Below are 19448 nucleotides of genomic sequence, written 5' to 3' on the forward strand. Positions count from 1 at the left end.
TTTTTCCTTAATGGGTTAAGGGCGGGGTTCCGTTATAAATTAAATATAGTATACCCATCCCGAATCAGCATATTTTTTTGTTTTACGCCCCGTAATTCTTCCTTAGTCAGGCTTCGACAGAATAGCCATTAAGTGACAAGATTGTCGGTATTGTTTGTTCGTGTTAATCACCAAATACTATATTCCATACGGCTATCATAAATAAAAAACAATAATAATTTCAAATATATAACCATATACATAATCAAAACCCCATTAAGCAAAATGAGAAATGGGTTGGCCCTCGATATGTCAAAATAAGCACAGTTCTCAAATATTACAATATATGGCTTTCACGTCCATAACAAGACAGAACAAAACCGCATGTTTCATATACATTGCCACATTGCTGAAACATGCACCAGCAACGGCAACCAAAAATGCAGACAGGGCTACCTACATCCGACTCGTCAAATCGAATACAATCTAACACGAAATCAATCATTGAACATCATCGAGAGACGCTTAGCATCGCAACGTGTGTAGGACTGGTTGTATGCAAGGTGACATGAATGTGCTGGGTTTCAGCACTGTCCAATGCTGCTCTAGATATGAACATGTTGTTGATATGATTTGAAGAAGTGAAAGGAAACTCAAGTCCTTTGGCTTGTAGTGCCTTCCAGCGACCCCCTCGAGCGCCTTAACTTGAGTTCGAGATCAATGAGGAAGTAGCATTTAGTTTGCTCTCTAACATAGCAGGCATTACCGTTTAATTTATTGAGAAGTCTGCGTGACAGATTTAGGGCGAGGCCTTGCTCTGAACTCCACTGTTGTCCTCCTCCAACCATATCTTGGATTAGTTCAGGAGGCAGCCCTTGACCTGGATGTGACATTCTACACATACAAAGAAACCAAAAACAATAAAAAATCAATGTCCCAGCTCTGTCTTTCAAGATGTCAGCATTCACATACTTCGACTATTCTCACCGACAGTCGTCTAACTCTACTACATTTGTTTGCTACAGGAACTCGTAAGATATTAAATCTTAAGTAGGTATTCATCGTAGCTTAAATTCATTCTCTCTAAGTAATTGATTACTTTCATTGCCCATATTGGCCACTAAGCCAACCCTATGGTTGTTTTTTCCTTTCGAGCTTCCCCCAAAGTTTTTAAAACACGTCTGCTAGGGAGAGGTTTCCACACCTTTATTAAGAATGTTTCATTCCTCCCTCCAATCGATGTGGGGTCTCATAATCCACCCCTCTTCGAGGCCCGAGGTCCTCGCTGACACTCGTTCCTCTCTCCAATCAATGTGGGATCTCACAATCCACCCCCTTTCGGGGCCTAGCGTCCTTGCTAACATGCCGCCCAATGTCCACCTCCCTTTTCGAGACTCACCGTCCTCACTGGCACATCGCCCAGTATCTGGCTCTGATACCATTTGTAACAGCCCAAGCCCGCTAGCAGATATTGTCCTTTTGGGCTTTCCCTTTCGAGCTTCCCCTCAAAATTTTTAAAACGTGTCTGCTAAGGAGAGGTTTCCACACCCTTATAAAGAATATTTTGTTCCCCTCTCCAAACGATGTGGGATCTCGCAATACACATAAAAATGTCTAGGCATGGCTCAAAACTGATAGTCACGTGTGGACTGAATGATAGTCACGTGTGGACTGAATAGTTACTGAAGAGGAATTTTAGTTCACTAAACAACCTTCATCTCCTGAATCAAAATCCCTTGCAGTATGCGATATGTTCACTTTCTTTCAAGATCCATACAAAAGTATACAAGACAAAGCTATACAAAGAAAATATGATATAAAACCAGGAAAAAAAGTGAGAAACACAAGCAAAAAGGAGGAGTTACTGGAGAGTACCTGATCTGCAAGTGAATATGTTCATTTCCATCTTGTATAAGCTTCAAACCAGCTGAAATTTTGATTTCAACCCAACCGTCCAGAGCAGGCGTGTTCTGCACTACGCTAAGTAAGAAATCTGATAAAACCAGCTGAAGTTTAATTTGATCGCCACAAAGAGTTAACACTTTAATTTCTTCTGGAATTTCATGAAACAGTTGTATGTTCTTCTCTCTGACAACAATCATGATTTGACAGATAATGGCATCCAGAACACTCCCGAGGACAAACTCGTCTCTGTTTATCTGTACTTGGCTGTTAAACCAGGAGAAAAATCAGAGCAGCATAGGACAGACTTGAGCAGATTATAGACATAAAAATGCATAACAAAATAATTGACAATATGGGTTCGATTGAGGCTAAGATATCTGTGAACTTTTTACGAAGAAGAAGAATATTGTGAGATATCTGCAGGAGAGATATGTTCTTCAGGTATACTTGGCTTCAAAACCTTGTTGAGGATTATTGAGAGGAGTAGTTCTACGATGGCTGATTAAGAGGAAGATCATGAGTTTATAAATAAGGAAAATTATCTCCATTGGTCTGAGGCCTTTTAAGGAAACCAAAAGCAAAGCCATGAAAGCTTATACTCAAAGTGGACAATATCAACCATTGTGGAGGTCTGTGATTCCTAACATGGTATCAGAGTCAGATCCTTAACTTAGCCATGTTCATCGAATCTTCAAGTTTCGAACAAAGTAGTTGTGAGCCTCGAATGTGTAGTCAAAGGTGACTCAAGTATCGAACAAAGGTTTATTTTGTTTGATGGCTCCAGAGAAGAAATCGAGTCTCGATTAAGGGGAGTCTCAAAGGTGACTCAAGTGTCAAACAAAGGGTTTACTTTGTTTGAGGGCTTCAGAGAAGGAGTTGAGCCTCAATTAATGGGAGTCTCAAAGGTGACTCAAGTGTCGAACAAAGGGTTTACTTTGTTTGAGGGCTCCAGAGAAGGAGTTGAGCCTCAATTAATGGGAGTCTCAAAGGTGACTCAAGTGTCGAACAAAGGATTCACTTTGTTTGAGGGCTCCAGAGAATGACTCGAGCTTCGATTAAGGGGAAGCTATTCAAGAGCTCCAGAGAATGAGGCCTCAGGAGAGGCTCTATGGTGTACTTTGTTCAAGGTGAGGATTGTTGAAAATTATGGAGAGGAGTAGTCCCAAAACCAAAGCCATGCGATTCCTACAAACCCTTCTCCCAGGTAAGTTATATTGGTGTCACCCCTCGAATATAAACTTAACATCATTTCTCCCATCATTTTTTAGAAAACAAACCTGATTCTCATTAATAACTTACATCGAGGATACGATACATGCGAGGAAAATATTATTCTAATCCTTGGGTGCAATGAAGAAATTTGCTTGTTGCCCTGCCTAGAAACGATCGAACAACCTACAGATGTGCTTGTCGACCTTCTCATTTCTCTTCAAGTAGATTACTACAAATGTTGGACAATATGAAAATGCTACTTTAGTTGATAAGTAAGATCATATTTGACAAGGCTAACTACGTGTTCTATTTCTCACTAAGGTGTTTAGTGGGCTATACCTATTTCATTCATCCCCTAATATGTCTCTTAGCCCTCAAGTTTTGACTTATGTTTTCACCAGTTGTCCTTTGGCACTCACTTCAGTGGATGCTTCATACTTTTATGCAGAAGCTTTGTGTCAAATAAAGTGATTGTTAAACGACTTGCAAAATTAAGAAGTCCATGGCATGGTTTACGAACGAAAATCACCAGCAGTACAGAAAAAAGAAAGTGAACGTTTGCCGAGATGGTACTTACCCCACTTCTAAACTTCTGAAGTCCATATCCTCAATGATTGCCATGATCTGTCTCTCGCACGCATCGCTAGTAACAAGGAAGAGTTTCTGGTTGTCTGTAATGCCAGAATTTACAAGGAGTTCATGAGTAAATTTGATGCCATTTAAAGGATTTTTCATCTCCCGCTTTAAGTAAGTCAACTCCTTAAGCTGCAAATTGCCCCGTCTTTCGCCCAGGCCGAGTCCTTCAGAGACCCCTTGCAAGTTTGGCTCAACAACTTGCAGGAAACAGATACAACCAATGACATTTCCTTCTGCATCAGTCCTTTTGTTTGATGTTAAAAGCACCTCCACATAGTCACCATTCTTATTGAAAAATCCTAATGGAAACTTCTCAGTTTGTTCACCACCAATGCCTTGATATAATAGGATCATAAACCTAGTGAGGGTATCTAGATCTTTCAACCTACAGAAGTTCCCAAAAATCTCCCCTACAAGCATTTTCCCTATAACTTCATCTTTACTCCAACCAGAAAGCTTCTCCATGGCAGCAGTCCATTCACAGCAGTAACCATTCTCGTCGGAAACGAAAATTGGTGGAATCAATGGACTCAGACTTTCAATGATTGTCCTATAATCTCCCTGCAGACGGATAAATCTATCCCTCATGCCCTTCTCCGACGTTATATCTTGCCCAACAAAGCAAACCCCAATAACTTTATTTGTGTAATCCCTACTTGCGCAAGCATTAACTACAATATACACAGCTGAGTTTTCTTTATCAGTTCCAAACTTTCTCAGTTTTAACTCCACATTTTTGTCTTCCACACCTGAAAAACACAAGGACAATCATATAACAAGGGAAGGGGCGAAAACGAAACAGTAGAGGGCTATTGCTATGCTGTAACATTGATGATCAAATCAATAGTTAGCTTCATAAGCTATAAGCGAACTAATATTAATAAATGCCACTGATATCTACACTTACCTTGCAGAGCATGAAGAACTAAATTTCCAACAGTTCCACGTGAATCATCATGAACGATTTCATCAAGAGATCTCCCCAAAGCTTCTCCAGTTTGTAATCCTACGAGTTCAGCTATTTTAGCATTCCATCCATTGATCACACCAGTTGAGTCAACCCCAAAAATTGGAGCGGTTGCTGTTTCAATCAATCTAACCATTTCACAAGCTACTGAACTGAGTTCGCCGATGTCCTGAGACACAGTATCACTCTGCTGGACAGACATTTCTGCCTTCGAATCACTGTCCCTAGCGCTCGAGAAAGACTCCCTCATAATAAGCTGCAATGAGTGAATGGCATTTATTTCTTGAGCTTCCCATGACATACTTTTACTCTTTGCAACTTCAAGAAATGCTTTAAATGATGACCTTGGGTGCATTCTTCCACCATCATCCTTATCATCTGGATGATGCTTGGCTCCTCCCCATTGGATTTCTTTTGCGGCATGGGAACGGAACCAGAATAAGAAATCTTTTGAACTAATTCTTGCAGCAGTCATTCCACATATTGCATCACCTAGTGAAGCAGCTTCGGGATAGCCAGCATCAGCCAAGCTATCCGTGCTCAGTCCTGTAGAATCTCCATGGTTATTGAGTATCCACTCGACAAGGTTTTTAACTTGGGCTTCAGTTGGAGTTACACCTAGTAGACAACATGCCCCCTGATAGTACAATGCAGCTCCATCACACTTCACGAGATCCTTTATACTAGGTGACTGGGTCAGCAATGCATAAGGGGAGCCTCGGAGGAGCATGTCACAGAGTAAGGTTTGTGTCTTGAGAACCTTTTTCTCTGTTATTTGTAATGCCAATTGAAGCTCCATGTAAAGTTGCAGCCCGAAAGCCTGCATGAGAAACTCGCAAGCATAACGAAGTGGGAAAGGGACATATCGTGCTGAAGTATGGTGGCACACTACCAGGCCCCATAACCTTGTTGGAGAGTCATCACTGTTCATGATTACTGCCATTGCCAATGAGGCTATGGAACCCATATTTGCCATGTACTGCAAATGACAACTATGTGGTGATCGAAGTGTTGAATTAACCAAACAAAGAGGCTGCTTTAGCTCATCACTTTGAATGACCTGCACAGGCTTCGCGTGGCAATCGCAAATCATCCTAACGCGGTTCTGCTTGAACAAGAAACGAGCAGCTTGGGGTATATCAATGGCAGGATAGTGCAAACCGAGATATGGCTCCAAGTCCGACCTTCTGATTTCTGACACTACTTCACCATGTTCATCATCATGGAACTTATACACCATCACTCTATCATACCCTGTAAGCTTCTGAACATCCTCCACAACCGTATCACATAAAACACCAATATCACCACCAGGTAGAGCCTGCAACCTGGAAATGGCTCGAACCGCAAGTTTCTGTGAATGCACGGCGCCGGCAAGCGACAGTGCAGGATCAACAGACCGTGCAGGCTCCAAATCAATTACAATCCCCACATCAATCCTATGCAATATGGCATAAAATGGCTTCTGGGTATTCCTAGAATAAACCCAAACAGGATTCAACAACGAAATCTCCCTGGATGAAGCCGCTTTAGCCAAAGAAGCACCGGAGGAAGGCGTAAACAGAGCTCTTATATGAACCCCAATTAGACCCTTCCCCGGTGCCGACTCAAACTGATAATTTATCCCCAATAATTCAAAACAATTCTCACTATAGCTAATAATCTTAAGACTAGATTCTTCAATCGCAAGCAAACAACCAAACGGTTGAACCATTCCACCCCTCTGAATCTTAGACAGATAAGCAGTAATTTGTTCTTCAGGTACAGACTGTGGAGCTTCAAGAACTGATCTCGAATAGTTAAAAGACTCACCAGAGGCATCCGATTGCTCAAACTTGTTCAAAAGCCCAGCATCAGCATTGTATTGCACAAGTGCCGCAGCTCTGTTGTCGGTGCTAGCGGTGTTGCTCGGACGAGCCCTGGTATTGCTTTCCGCCGAGGACGAAAACGCCGCCATTCCTCTTCCTCCTCCCCGACTATTCTCCATGAGTGTATCCGGAAGGATTGAAGTGAAATTGTTGGATTGGTTGTTCAGAGAAACGAAGGAGGAAGCTGGAGGTTTATCTCCATCAGTGAATTCATCGCTTGAAACAGGTGCCGTACGACTCAGAGAAACTAGGAGGAGCTGGTTTGGTTTTGGCTTTTATCTTTCCAAGAAGTGACTCGTCGTCATCCCTTGTCGCCGATTCACAATCCATCTCTCTGTTTAGCTTGGAATTTACTCGCCTTCGTTTTTGGATCACCATATTTCACCACGCCATGTTCCCCTCCTCCTTCCTTTTCCTTTTCCTCATTATTATTTTTTTATTATTATTATTTTTTTTAATTTTTTTTAATTTTTATGTCCGTTGGTTTCACCCTCTTAACCTCTGAAACTTTATCCATAAACGGTAATAAATCAATTTTCATTTCATCAAATTTTATCCATTTCTATTAATAATACATCGATCATATTTTCATTATATTTAAATGTTTAGTTTGATTTCAAAAATATATATTTTTTTTTTGACATAATTATTTCAAAGAGCCGTGGAAGGTAATAATATTTAAAATCTAAAATAATATTTGTTTAGTTTGATTTCAAAAATTAAAAAAATTTGGGGTTGAATTGATGGCCCAAACAATCTAAATAGAGTTTGCAACCTAACCCAACTTTCTATTTTCAAATTGAGTTATCAATTTTTTTTTTAATTATAAATTTTTTTAATTGTTTACAATACCTGTTATATTGAAAGTAGGATATGATAGGGTTGGACTGTAACACTATTTTCGAGTTGATCCAACAAAAATATATATATATATATATATAACGCCTAACTTTTATGGTCTGGATTGAATATTCTGAATTGGTCGAGTTTTCGAGTCGTATAAATACCTCTAAACAAGATTAAAAAATTTATAGGTAAATATGACATTTATGATAATAAAATTTTAAAACTAAATAGTTATTAATCACGACCTAAAATATTATATATATATATATATATATTATTAAAAGATAATAATCATGGCAAGTCTGTAATATAGTTTAATTAATTGTAATCTCAAGTCTGTAATATATAATATTTCTAAAAAAAAAACAGAAAATAATTTATTTACCATTGTTAGAAGCTGAAAAATTAATTTTAGATTTAAAAATATATTGAACTAAAAACGTGGGCATTCCCACGAGTAAGATTTGGACAGCACCTTTGAGCATTTATAAATTGGTCCATTTATTCTCAAAATAATAATAATAATAAGGGGTCCACTCTCCAAAAATAAAAACATATTTATTATTTGTTCAAATATTATTTTAGATTTTAAATTTTTATATTTTCAATAAAAATAATTTTCATAGAAATTACATTCTTTCCTAATAAAATTAACCATAAACTAACAAATTAAAATATTTTAACCGTTAATATGGTAAAAAATTGAAAGTTTAACATTTTAGTTAAAAAAATAATTTAATTGAGTTGTGTTCTGGTTAACTTCTATCCTTCTAATTTGTTTATATAAATTTTAGAATAAATATATATTTATATTATTATTATTATTATTCTTTTTACTAAAATGAATAATATTTATGCAAATAACTAATTTTAATTTTTTTAAATATAAAAGTTTAATTTTGACACTTAAAAAATGGAATAAATTTAAAGTAGAGGGACCAATGTAATATTTAAATAAATAAAATATGAAACAAAATCACGTGGTATAGGACCACCGCCTTTGCGAAGTGCAAACCCCACCTTTTAGTATCCGTGGAAACCATTCCTAGTACTATTTTTTTTAATATATTTTATTATTATTTTAACATAATATAATATAATATAATAAGAAGTTAGTATTTTTTTTTCCTAGTATATTTTTTAGGTAAAACTATACATTTAATATCTTAACTTATTTTTATATATTTTTTTATTTATAAATTATAAGAAAATTAAATTTTAATAAATGTTTAATAAGTTTTTTGGTTTTTTTATTTTGTGTCTAATAGATAAATAAATACTTAATTTTTAATTTTATACTTAATAAATCATTGACCTATTTAATATTTTTTAAAATAATTAACCCACTTATCATATAAAATTTGAAAGTGTAGAGTATATAATTAAAAATTTAAAGGTATATTAAATAAAAAATTAAGTCTGTAATATATCATCCTCAATTTCTCATTTAATATTTTTTTTAAAAAAAATCTTATTTGTTTTAGAAATGTAAAGTAAAGCAATGTGGTTAGGTTGATAGATTCATGTGCGTGTCTCTCAATGTCACTCACAGTGAATAACTAATAAGAGAATATTTCTCCTATCCTATCATCCTATGATTCTTGATAAGGTAATTCTCACCTTTTTCATTCTTCCTCCTTAGTCCCTCTCCAAAATTTATACCAAAAAATAGTATAAATATGTAACCGCTTAAGCCCGATATTATTCCCCTCTTAAGGGAGATGTTTGTTCTCCTCTACAACCGATGTGAGATCTCACAATCCACCTCCGTGGAGGGCCAACGTCCTCGTTGGCACACTGTTAGTAGATATTGTCCTCTTTTAAGTTTTTTTTCGATGCTTCTCCTCGAAGTTTTAAAGTGGGAGAGGTTTTAACAACCTTATATAATTTCATAGATTAACTTAAAATATTTTAGCGGTAGTTCATAGATTAACTTAAAATATAATTCAACTAGTTAAAATTTATATCATCGACCAAGAACCTAAAAACAAATTTCAAGAAAACGAGCACAATTTTAAGAAATAAAAACGATCGTCATCGATCGACTTGGCCTTCAAAGGACAAGTGGCAGGGGAAAGCTCATGGACAAGGTGTTGGACGTGGTGTACATACATGATCCTGGTTATATGCTTGTTAACTCCAAACGTCGTCTCTTACATTGGCAGTTCTGATCTCCTCGAGCCTTTCTCCACAAGTCCTCAAACCCTTTTGAGTTAGGCAACAACATGGCTTAAGCATCTCCATCCTTCGTTGACCGCCAATGGGAGCTGACCACATAAGCTTTGGCCCTTGCGGAGCCACGAGGCCGCCCTCTCCCGCCCCTTTCCCTTCGGTGAAACACCAGTCCAAATAGCCGATATAACCAAACAAAACTTGCCGTTCTGTCGGAAGCTCATAGTCAAACCAGTATCAAGACATTTAGTTTCATGGTAAGGCAAATCCCATGAACAAATCAAGACATTTAGTTTCCTGGTAAGGCAAATCCCACCAATCAAGCTTTACACGAACAAAGGATCGTTCCCCTCTACAACTAATGTGAGATCTCACAAAATATTCGAACGGTGGTTCATAAATTAACTCAAAATATAATTCAACTAGTTAAAATTTATATTATATACCATAGATTAACTACAATCGTTTTTATTTTACGATCGTTTTGTACTACGATGATATTATTCTGTAATAGTAATTATGATATTATCAAAATAGATATACATAAATTTCTTACTTCAATTCCTCCATACTTGAATATGTGCTATTAATTACAACGAAAAAAATAATAATAATTTGATAGAACTTCAGAATTATGAACAACATAACATAACAAATCATAGAGAAGCAAAAAAGAAAGATGCAGTCAAGAAAGGAAGGAGAAGTGATGGAAAATGTAACAAAACAGCAACCAATTCAATGGAAGAACACAAATCTTTAACCCAAAAAAATGGAAATATAGTGAAATATAGGTTTCAAAATTGGCTGTGACATAATTTCTATATTTATATAGGGGTTGATATGGGGGCCATTACAACCTAATCTCTGTTGGAACCATTGGAGTTGTTCATGGCTCTATTTTGTCCTCTTACCAGCACAGAATTTTCAAATGATTTACATGTCCCAACGTTTATATTCCTCAATTTGAAGAGTACTATGCTTCCTATTCACCTATCAACCTGCAAAATTGTTCTATTGCTCAAGTAGTTAGCAGTACTTCTTCTTCCTAGACTTTGTAGGCTGAACTTCTTGTCTAATTTATAAAGTAATCTTCCTTTTCTTCTCTTTCTCACACCTCAGAAATGACAGCTAAATAAATCTCTATTCTTGCTCTACAGATTCCTGCTATGGTCAGTGGACAAGACAGCTGAAAATAAAAGGTGGTGTATTGAAAATTACAGACCTTGTAATCGGTTTCTCACTGAAGATTCAGCAGCCAAGTGAACCATAAGCACTGCAATGAGGAGGAAATCCTGTTGCTTTGCCTTTTCGAAGAGATATCTGCAAGTTCCATCTTCACTTTCAGTGGTCTTGATTATCAGCTGCTGACATTTTTGGTGTGCAACTACAGTTAGCTCAGATGATGATCTAAGTTACCTGCCACAAACGCCTCATTTGGTTGCCCAGGTAATGCTCCTGATCAGCCTGCTACCGCTATTTTGTCAAGAATCCTGTTGTCAGAATACCACATTTTAGATTACGTATTTTATTTAATAGACTCAATACAAGAACAAGCTGACAACTTCAACTTGCAAGGATTCCAAATTGAATACACCCAAATGAGAAATTGAAAAGCTAATCTCGTTGAGATCTGTCAATTGATGAACAGTTTAGATCGCATGACATCAAATAGATAAGATTCATCGACAGAAATATCATCTACAAACAAGAAATGAGGAGTAAGACTTAAGAATCGGGGAATGAGAAAATGATTAAAATTTGTATGAAGTTATTGAGTACGGACAGTAAACATCCATGATAGACTTGGATTCCTTTGAATTTCAGCATCTCTCAATTAATTCAACATATGTTTACTGAGCCATTTAAAAAGTGAAGCATGGTCATGTAATGCAACTACAAAAGGGAGGGTAAAGAAACCAAGTCAACCACGAATGAGAAAAAGAAACAACAACGAAACCTGTTTCATGTGCTGCCTTTGTTCTTCTTCCTCCATTTTTTCTGGCTGATGCTCCTGTTGTTTAAATGATTGCTGATCTGTCTGGGAGACTTCTTGTGGCTGTAGGCCAAGTAAATGCTGCTGTTGCTGAGTTTGTTGCAATTGCTGCTGCATGTGATACTGCTGTTGTAATTGCACATGGTAAGGATATTGTTGTTGAGACTGAAAATAATGCTGTTGCAGTTGCAGTTGCTGCTGGTTATACTGTTGTTGAAAATTCTGTGACTGTTGAAGTTGTTGAAAATTCTGTGACTGTTGAAGTTGCTGCTGCTGCAAAAAGTACTGCTGCTGCTGCTGCTGCTGGTAGTAATAATACTGCCACATCTGTTCATAGGTATGTGGGGCCTGACCACTTTGCATGTAACCATATTGCTCCTCGTTTGGTGTAATATATTGAGACTTCTCTTGAAAACCTTGAGAAGGAAGTTGAGACTGAATAGTGGGGAAGTTCTGCTGCTGAGCAGATTGAATCTGATTGTATTCTTGGCTGCTTCGTTCAACTTGTGGTTCCTGTGAAGCAATCGATTCAGAGGCATAATCTTGACTATCTGGTGTTTGACCAGATCTCATTCCTTGGTAGTCTCGAGGAGAATCTTGCCATGTTCGATGAGGTCTTCTCCGTGAATGTGACTGAAATCGATGTTGGGAGTCATGATGTAAGTTACCAGCAGAATGTTTATGGTGCCAGTTCCTATTTCCAGTTGCACCCACATGAAACTGTGAAGGTGCTTGGGTGTGTATAGGTTTATCGAGGCTTGGAGATGATGATGGACTAGCCACTTCCTTAGATATCTGGATGGAACCAGAAGATCTGACACCTTGTGGGTTGTGTATTAAAGCCCCTTCATCTGTATTGCAGACACTTTCACTAGACATACTGTTCTCAAAGGGAGCTTCCCCTTCGTGACACGCTTTGGGGAGTACATCTATTTTGTCATTGTTCTTGGGGCTTAGAGAAAGACTCCCAATTGAAAGATTTTTCAAATTCTGTCCCAAAGCATTGCCATACTCATCTTCTTTTGAGTTGTCCATAGGCATTGGTGCTAATTCAACCTGATTTCCACCCTCTCCATAATGCTCAGAAACTTTTGGAGAATCCTGCTGCACTCTTGCCTCTGCATCAATTTCAGCTTCTCCAGAATGAATATGATCAATGGCAGATTTTTTCGTATCATTATTGCGATTTCCCAGTAAACAGGAAATTGGTTCATTCCCATTGGAAGATTGGTCATTCTGGAAGTTTTGGTTTCCCTGCAGAGATTGTTTGTTCTCTTCTAGAGGAAGCTGAGTTGATAGATCAAACTGACCGTCTTTGATTGGCTGGTTGGTTACAGTAGAATCTAATGTTTGTTTTCCTCCTTTGGTCATTTTTAACGCTTCTGTCCGTGTGGGGTCTTCATATGGCATTGCTCTAATAGACTGTGGAAACAATTTAATATGTCGATTCCACACCCTCATTACATCATGAATGGTTCCACACAGGTCAATAGCCTGCTGCCAAAGAGAAGTGATCCGTGTTAGATTAGAACAAACCTATCATGGGAGGGGGGTGGCTTTTTATGGTAAAGACTGAAGGATTCTGCTCTCTAAAGGTTTCAACATTTCTCTTGGTCCAGATGTCAAAGTAAGGAAGCTCAAGTACTTGAGGTCCCTTTCTCATGCAATTCATTTTTCAAACAAATCATAAAGCAATATAAGCCTAACCGATATTGTCTTTTTTGGGCTTCCCCTCAAGGTTTTAAAACACGTCTATTAGAAAGATGTTTTCACACTCGTATAAAGAATGTTTCGTTTCCCTCTCCAACCGATGTGGGATCTTCTTCCTTATCTAGTTTGATGAGCTTAGACTCCAAACAAAATCAAAATTTTTCTTTGGACTTGGTTCTTCAAAAGCTCCATAGTTGCGATTGAATCCAAGAGAGGAACCCAAATACGAGTCTATTCCCTTGGTAGTTTTAATGGAGAGATTTTGAGGAATCTTGGGATTTGGTAGATCTTTTATCTCTTTCTAGCGTAGCTACCCAAAATTTTGTTCTGCATGACTTTCTCAATAAAATGTTCATCAAGGGGAAAAAAACGGCTTGGCATCTGTAATAATACATCCAAGGGAAAGATTTCTCAGGACACAAAAAGGTAAAAAAACGAGATGATCAAACACTTGGTAGTCTAGCTTCCCTCCCCAGGTCAACTGATAGATAAGCAGTACATAGCGAATCACATTAAAAACCAACTTTTAAGGGAAAAATTTGTTTTTAATAAAAGACTTTTGTTAAGACTTATTAAATTCGACTGGCCCTTTCCTAGGCCTTTAACCGAGGTGTGATGTAGATCCTTTTGTGTAGTTGCTTTTGGGCCCTTCTCTATTCTGGCCCTTGTTAACCCAATGGTATTCTTCCATTAAAAAAAATGTAAACATAAATATCTTAAAGGAACTTGACCTTTAAATAAAGAGTTGAAATATCCTCTCTGTCTTGCTCACTCCAACCTCGAGATACGTCTGGCTTGAGAGATATTGCATTAGCTACGATGGGATCAACTAAATTTATAAGCTTTGGCGCTCCTTGCACCATTACGAAGTTTATAAGTTCCTGTAGAAGGGGCAGGAGACAAATAAGAATCTGCATAAAACTGTGAAGCAGCAACTGGACTCATTCTTTTACTATTATATACGACTAAATTCATAAGTAGAAATACCTCAAGAAGTAATTTACAGAGAGGTACGTTTCTGATCCCATCTATTAAGACTTCAATGGCAGCATCTGCACGTCCTGAAATCTGCAAATCAAAATCGGTAACTCAAGTTCTAACGACCATATCAAGAGAATTGCTTGACCATAATAGAACAAATATAAAGAAGAAAACAGATGAAAAGAGAAAAAAAAAGAGAGAAGAAATTCCAGAGGATCAAAGACATAATAACAGACTTGAAGTCATCACTTTTGTTAATTTCATGAACCTCATACCATGTGTTTAAGCCGAGAAAAATGAATATACAGGGATGGTAGAACATCCAATTTGTTCTTCATCAAAGCCATTTCCAGTGCTTCTCTGTAAACATTAAGAGCTGCCGTAGATTTCCCCTGGATCATTGAGAAACAACAATAGATCCATAAGCCAATATTCAATAAAACCAAATGAGTGCATGGAGCTGGATTATATTCAACCACTAATCTGTTTCTCATACCATTCGTTTCTCCATATTAGCCTTCAATATAATATTCTCCACAAAGTTAGAATCTAAATCTCCATCAAGCGGAAGAAAAGCAGCACGTGCACCAGATAAATCTCTTATTTGTTCCTTAAACCTTGAATTGAAAAGATGGATAACAGGAACTCTCTGCAACCAACACAAAAGAATGGCCATAAACATCTCCAGTCACTTATAAAGAAACTCCGTCAACTCTTCATATAAAAGCGAGCAACCAAACAGTTATAATATTCATTATAGCCAGACATAAAGAAAATTATACTCTAATCAAAGACTTTCAAGAGCTTTTGCCAAATTTAAGAGAGAGGTCATTTAAAAAGTAATGGATTCTATTTCTACCCATGTTAAAAAAATAACTCTACTCTTAGCCTTTCAAATTTCACAAAAAACCATTAAAGACTATGCCACCCAAAAAGTAAAAGCTGTTTTTTTAATGGATAGGGGGATTATATAAGTTGGAGTAGGAACTTGTCAACAAAAGGAGGCATGCTCAACTAACAATCTTCCAAGTTTTCTCAAGCTTGCAAAAGAACAATGCAAGAATAGGCAATGAAAAGGTAAAGGCTTTCCTCATACAAACTAACATGATATTTATTGTAATAATAAATTATTTGCATGAATATGGAATAGAATACATGTCCCCACTGTAAAAAGGTATACCTTAAGAAAAGTTTTTGTTGCACGCTCTAGAGCAAACATTGCTAATTCTCTTCCACCCTTTATTTCCATAAATTCCACATAGCGCATCCAAAACTCAGGATAACTAGCACAGGGAATTAAGCATCTCTCGTAGAGTTTAACCGCCTAATAGATAAGGGTTCTTCAGATTAAAAGAAATAACCACAAGGAGAATGATGGTTTAAGCAACAGAACAATTCAGAAACATACCCAGTCAAAATCTCCATACATCTCCACAAAGTCCAGATAAGAATGCCAATTCTTCAGTTGATCAGCATCAAGTTGTTTTACATGAAAGTATGTCCTCCTGATTTTACGCTCAAAGTGAATAATTTTTTCCTCCAGTTGCCATGCTTCGTCATAGAGTTTTTCCCCAGCATGCACATACTTCTGTAATGTACTATACCTTGCTGTCCCAGTCGACAGATCCAGAAGGTCTTTAATGACAGAGGATAGCTCGCTGTCTGTACAACAGATGGGGGCTTCGCCATTAGGCAAAGCTTCTAATTCTGTGGGCATTGAAGGATTGCACCCGGTATCAGATTGGATATTCTCTCTCAGAGAATCGGTCAATTTTCTAAAGCTGACAGATGCAATGCTGTCCATTAGCTATATTACCAAGTAAATGTACATTTGAGCATAACGCCAACAATATAGAAGGGAGACTGGTTTGCAGAAAAGCAGCTCTTTTTCATGGCTTCCAAGAATATTCTATGATCAACTAAAAGATCGCAGGGAACCAATATGTAATAGGAGAAAAACACACCTGCTGTGGTAATAAGACAACTTTTTGGTAGGAAATCTCAGAGTTTGAATGTATATCAGAGCTAAAGAATCCCACTGCTGTTGAGATAGCTCAAACTCAATGTACTTGTCCCACAAGCTATAGCTTAAATAGTCCTTTCCGACAAAGGATATTGCCCTCTTAAACAATCTGATAGATACGGAATCATACCATTGAGTTTATTTTGCTCTTTTGATTAAATCGAACAAAATAGACGAAGGAAAATTTGAAAAGGAAATGGACATGCATAGTAGAGGGAACAGAGGAAAATCATCGAAAGCTTAGTCGGAATGTTAAAATATGACAAAAGAGGAAATTCTTGGCATACAGTTTTCATTTGCAGCAATAAGCTTCTTGATCAAAGCACAAAAATGATTTTCTTATACTCTCAGCAGCACATGCAATAATAATGTACGTTACCTTTTCGGTCCACAGTTTGAAAACTCGTAGCTGAGTACACGGGATAATTGAATGCAAAAAAATAAAAAAATAAAAAAATAAAAAAATAAAAAAATAAAGAAGAAGAAGGAGAATATTCAATTGGAAAGCTATGTTTAGTAGTTTTTTGCGAGAGGTATTCCTCTTCCCCCTGCCCCCAGTTTGTTCACTTTTTGGAATTAATATACTTCACAGGCTTCTTAAAAATATATATATCATTTCTTTTCCTCCACTCCATAGCACAAGAAAATCAACTGAATGAGAACAAAAGCCAATACTCAATAGAAAATAGTCAATCAAATTCTAGGTTTTCATGAAATAATCAGTCCTCAAACGGCATTCCAATTCGTGCACACCCCTAAATCTCTATACCGTACTACTTGTTAATTCTTGGCTCATAGAAAATACCTGCGAACATCAGCTGGATCTTCAAAAACTGATATGCTGAAACTACAGTAGTCAACCCAAATACCGACAGAGTAAGTTGCTGATTGAACTGCTTGTTCAAAGACATCAATAACCTTATCCACAGAGCACAACCTTGTTTTATGAGCTGCATACTTTCTCCAGTATCCATGGCATAGAGGAAACTCGGACAAGAATGAATCATACACCAAAGAAATCTCCTCAATGACATCCTGCATTTGTTGGAAAAAAAAAATCATCTGGTCTCAGAAATCCAACAAACCCTAGGACTTTAAAAATTATAGTTCGAGATAGCACAAAATGAGTCTAAAAGCTTGTTTCATGACTGTCAATCAATAAATAAATATTTTCTAACAGAAAAAATTGTATCCTGTGGACCAGTGGTTCAAAGTTCAGGATGAAAAAGAAATAAAATAAAATGGCTTAAGCATATTGATACTCTCTGAATAATACAAATAGAAGCAGAGAAAATTTGGCTTGTAAAAGAGACATCCGTCCCATAAGGTGCCGTGTTATAGCAACCACAATCAAATTTGAGGTTTTTAATTTCCTGATAGATTTGGTTTATAACAAGCAGTTCAAGGGGTCGCGAAGTCCTTTTACAGAAATGAAAAACTTACTGAGTGCTTCATCTCAATCTCTGAAATAAGTGAAGTCCATTCATCAAAATTCAATCCACATTTGGGAACACCTTCGTGAAGTTTGGACTCATCTAAACCAACTGCAAGAAGGAAACATAACCATTACCATGCTACTCCATTCAACAAGTCATTCGAAAGGAGATTTTGCTCAGACCCAAGGGTGGAGTTTCCTGATATTGGTTTAAAACTAATAATAACGACAATAAAAGCACCCATAACACCAAAAATCCCAAGTTTCTCTGGCGAAAAGAACAGAAACAAAACTAAGCGCTGAAATCAAACTTCAGAATAAGTTCCCGTTATGTTTAGATACAGTAAAAAACACACATTACAAATGCAGGGGGCAATATATACATCTCAGAAATCAAACCCGCCGAAAAACAATACATCGAGCTTGAGAGAGAAAAAAAAAACAGAAAAAGATGAAACCCCATGACTCATCTGCTCTAAAACCAATGAACCTTTTGGAGTTCTAGCAATAAGTCATTGCGTTATCTGCACTGAGATACAATCTCAAGGTCATTCGTGTTCTTAATTTAAGTAAAGGAGATAACGTTTTTTGTATAACTATTTCAACAATAGAATATAGCGGCATGGGATCGAGCAAACGGTAACTTGAAAAGGAAAATTGGAGGAAAAAAACAATTGGAAGAACAGAAATCGCAAACCTGCGGACTTTGATTCTGCTGGTTGAGCCTTTGTGCTTGAATTATTGAGAAGTTGAAGATCATTCGCCATGGCAATAGCTCTGGTTTGGCATAGAACTGGACTCGACAGAGAAAATACCAGACGAAAGAAAGGGTAATTGTAAAAAGATAATAATAATTAATAACTAAATTATAACAAAATTCTGTAATTTGTTTAAAAATATTAATAATACCTTTAAATTTAAGAAAAAATAAAAACAGATATTACTTTATTAACAAGTTTTATTAATATTTTTAACTTTTTTTATAAAAAATAATATATATATATATATATAAAGATTTTGTTTGTAATGGTAAGAGAGTAAATTATTTTAAATAATTATATTATATTATTATATTGTTTAATTATAGTTTATTGTGTCAAAATCATACTCTTACGAGACGCAATAAGTAATTGTGCAACATTCATTCTCACTACTGAGTGAGTCAGCCAACTCGAAATCGTGTCACCTTCGAACAAACGGTATATACCCAAGCTTCTAACTTCAAAAAGAAAGTTTTAAAAAATGGGAGCCAATAGAGATTTTAAAAAACAAGATCGAAAAAAATGAAGAAAAAAGTGTTATGGCTATAAGCAAAGAAGGCACAATAACTTAGATAGCATATAACTTCGGATATATAAAATTGATAACTAGAGACATCCTCGGTAAAGATATTATAGGTCTACTAGATGTAGATATAAATATATCGAAAAAGTCATATAATTTGAAAAAAAAAAAAAACTATATATCATGAGAGTAGTAAAAAAATGTAGTAAAGTAATATAACCCGAGAAATTTGACATGCAACAGACATGTGGCTCTCCCTACCCAAGGTTATATATGCTAAGCCGTTGTTATCTTTCTCTTGCTTATATAACGTCTCTTTCTAAAATCTCTCTCTCCTCGTTTTCTAAAACCTTCTTTTAAAACTGAGACTAGAGCTCGACCATACATCGCTTGGCCGTAGGCGACGCAAGAACAAATTGGCTTAACTCACTTGTCAC

General features: G+C 36.7%; 2 protein-coding genes across 4 annotated transcripts; both read right to left on the reverse strand.

Moving 5' to 3' along the window:
• Positions 1-241: 241 nt before the first annotated feature.
• On the reverse strand, positions 242-6973 carry LOC111783100 (phytochrome E-like). Its single transcript, XM_023663983.1, has 4 exons — positions 4640-6973; positions 3674-4481; positions 1855-2148; positions 242-873 (listed from the first exon to the last, which is right to left on the reverse strand). The coding sequence occupies exons 1-4, from the start codon at positions 6684-6686 to the stop codon at positions 633-635; spliced, it is 3390 nt and encodes a 1129-aa protein (XP_023519751.1). The 5' UTR covers positions 6687-6973; the 3' UTR covers positions 242-632.
• Positions 6974-10340: 3367 nt separating this feature from the next.
• Positions 10341-18563, reverse strand: LOC111783101. Of its 3 annotated transcripts, none has more exons than XR_002813280.1 (13): positions 18425-18563; positions 17736-17836; positions 17098-17327; positions 16234-16401; positions 15678-16050; positions 15450-15593; positions 14766-14918; positions 14545-14661; positions 14276-14356; positions 14020-14169; positions 11543-13072; positions 11002-11075; positions 10341-10905 (listed from the first exon to the last, which is right to left on the reverse strand). XR_002813280.1 is itself a non-coding variant. In XM_023663984.1 (12 exons), exons 1-12 carry the CDS (start codon positions 18492-18494, stop codon positions 11067-11069), a joined length of 3126 nt encoding a protein of 1041 aa, XP_023519752.1. In that variant the 5' UTR covers positions 18495-18563; the 3' UTR covers positions 10341-11066. The 3 variants fall into 3 exon arrangements, 1 of the variants encoding a protein (XP_023519752.1); XR_002813281.1 differs by having other exon boundaries at positions 10341-10583; positions 10808-11075; XM_023663984.1 differs by having other exon boundaries at positions 10341-11075.
• Positions 18564-19448: the final 885 nt, after the last annotated feature.

This window comes from Cucurbita pepo, chromosome LG20, assembly GCF_002806865.2.
Source record: "Cucurbita pepo subsp. pepo cultivar mu-cu-16 chromosome LG20, ASM280686v2, whole genome shotgun sequence".
Lineage (NCBI taxonomy): Eukaryota > Viridiplantae > Streptophyta > Magnoliopsida > Cucurbitales > Cucurbitaceae > Cucurbita > Cucurbita pepo.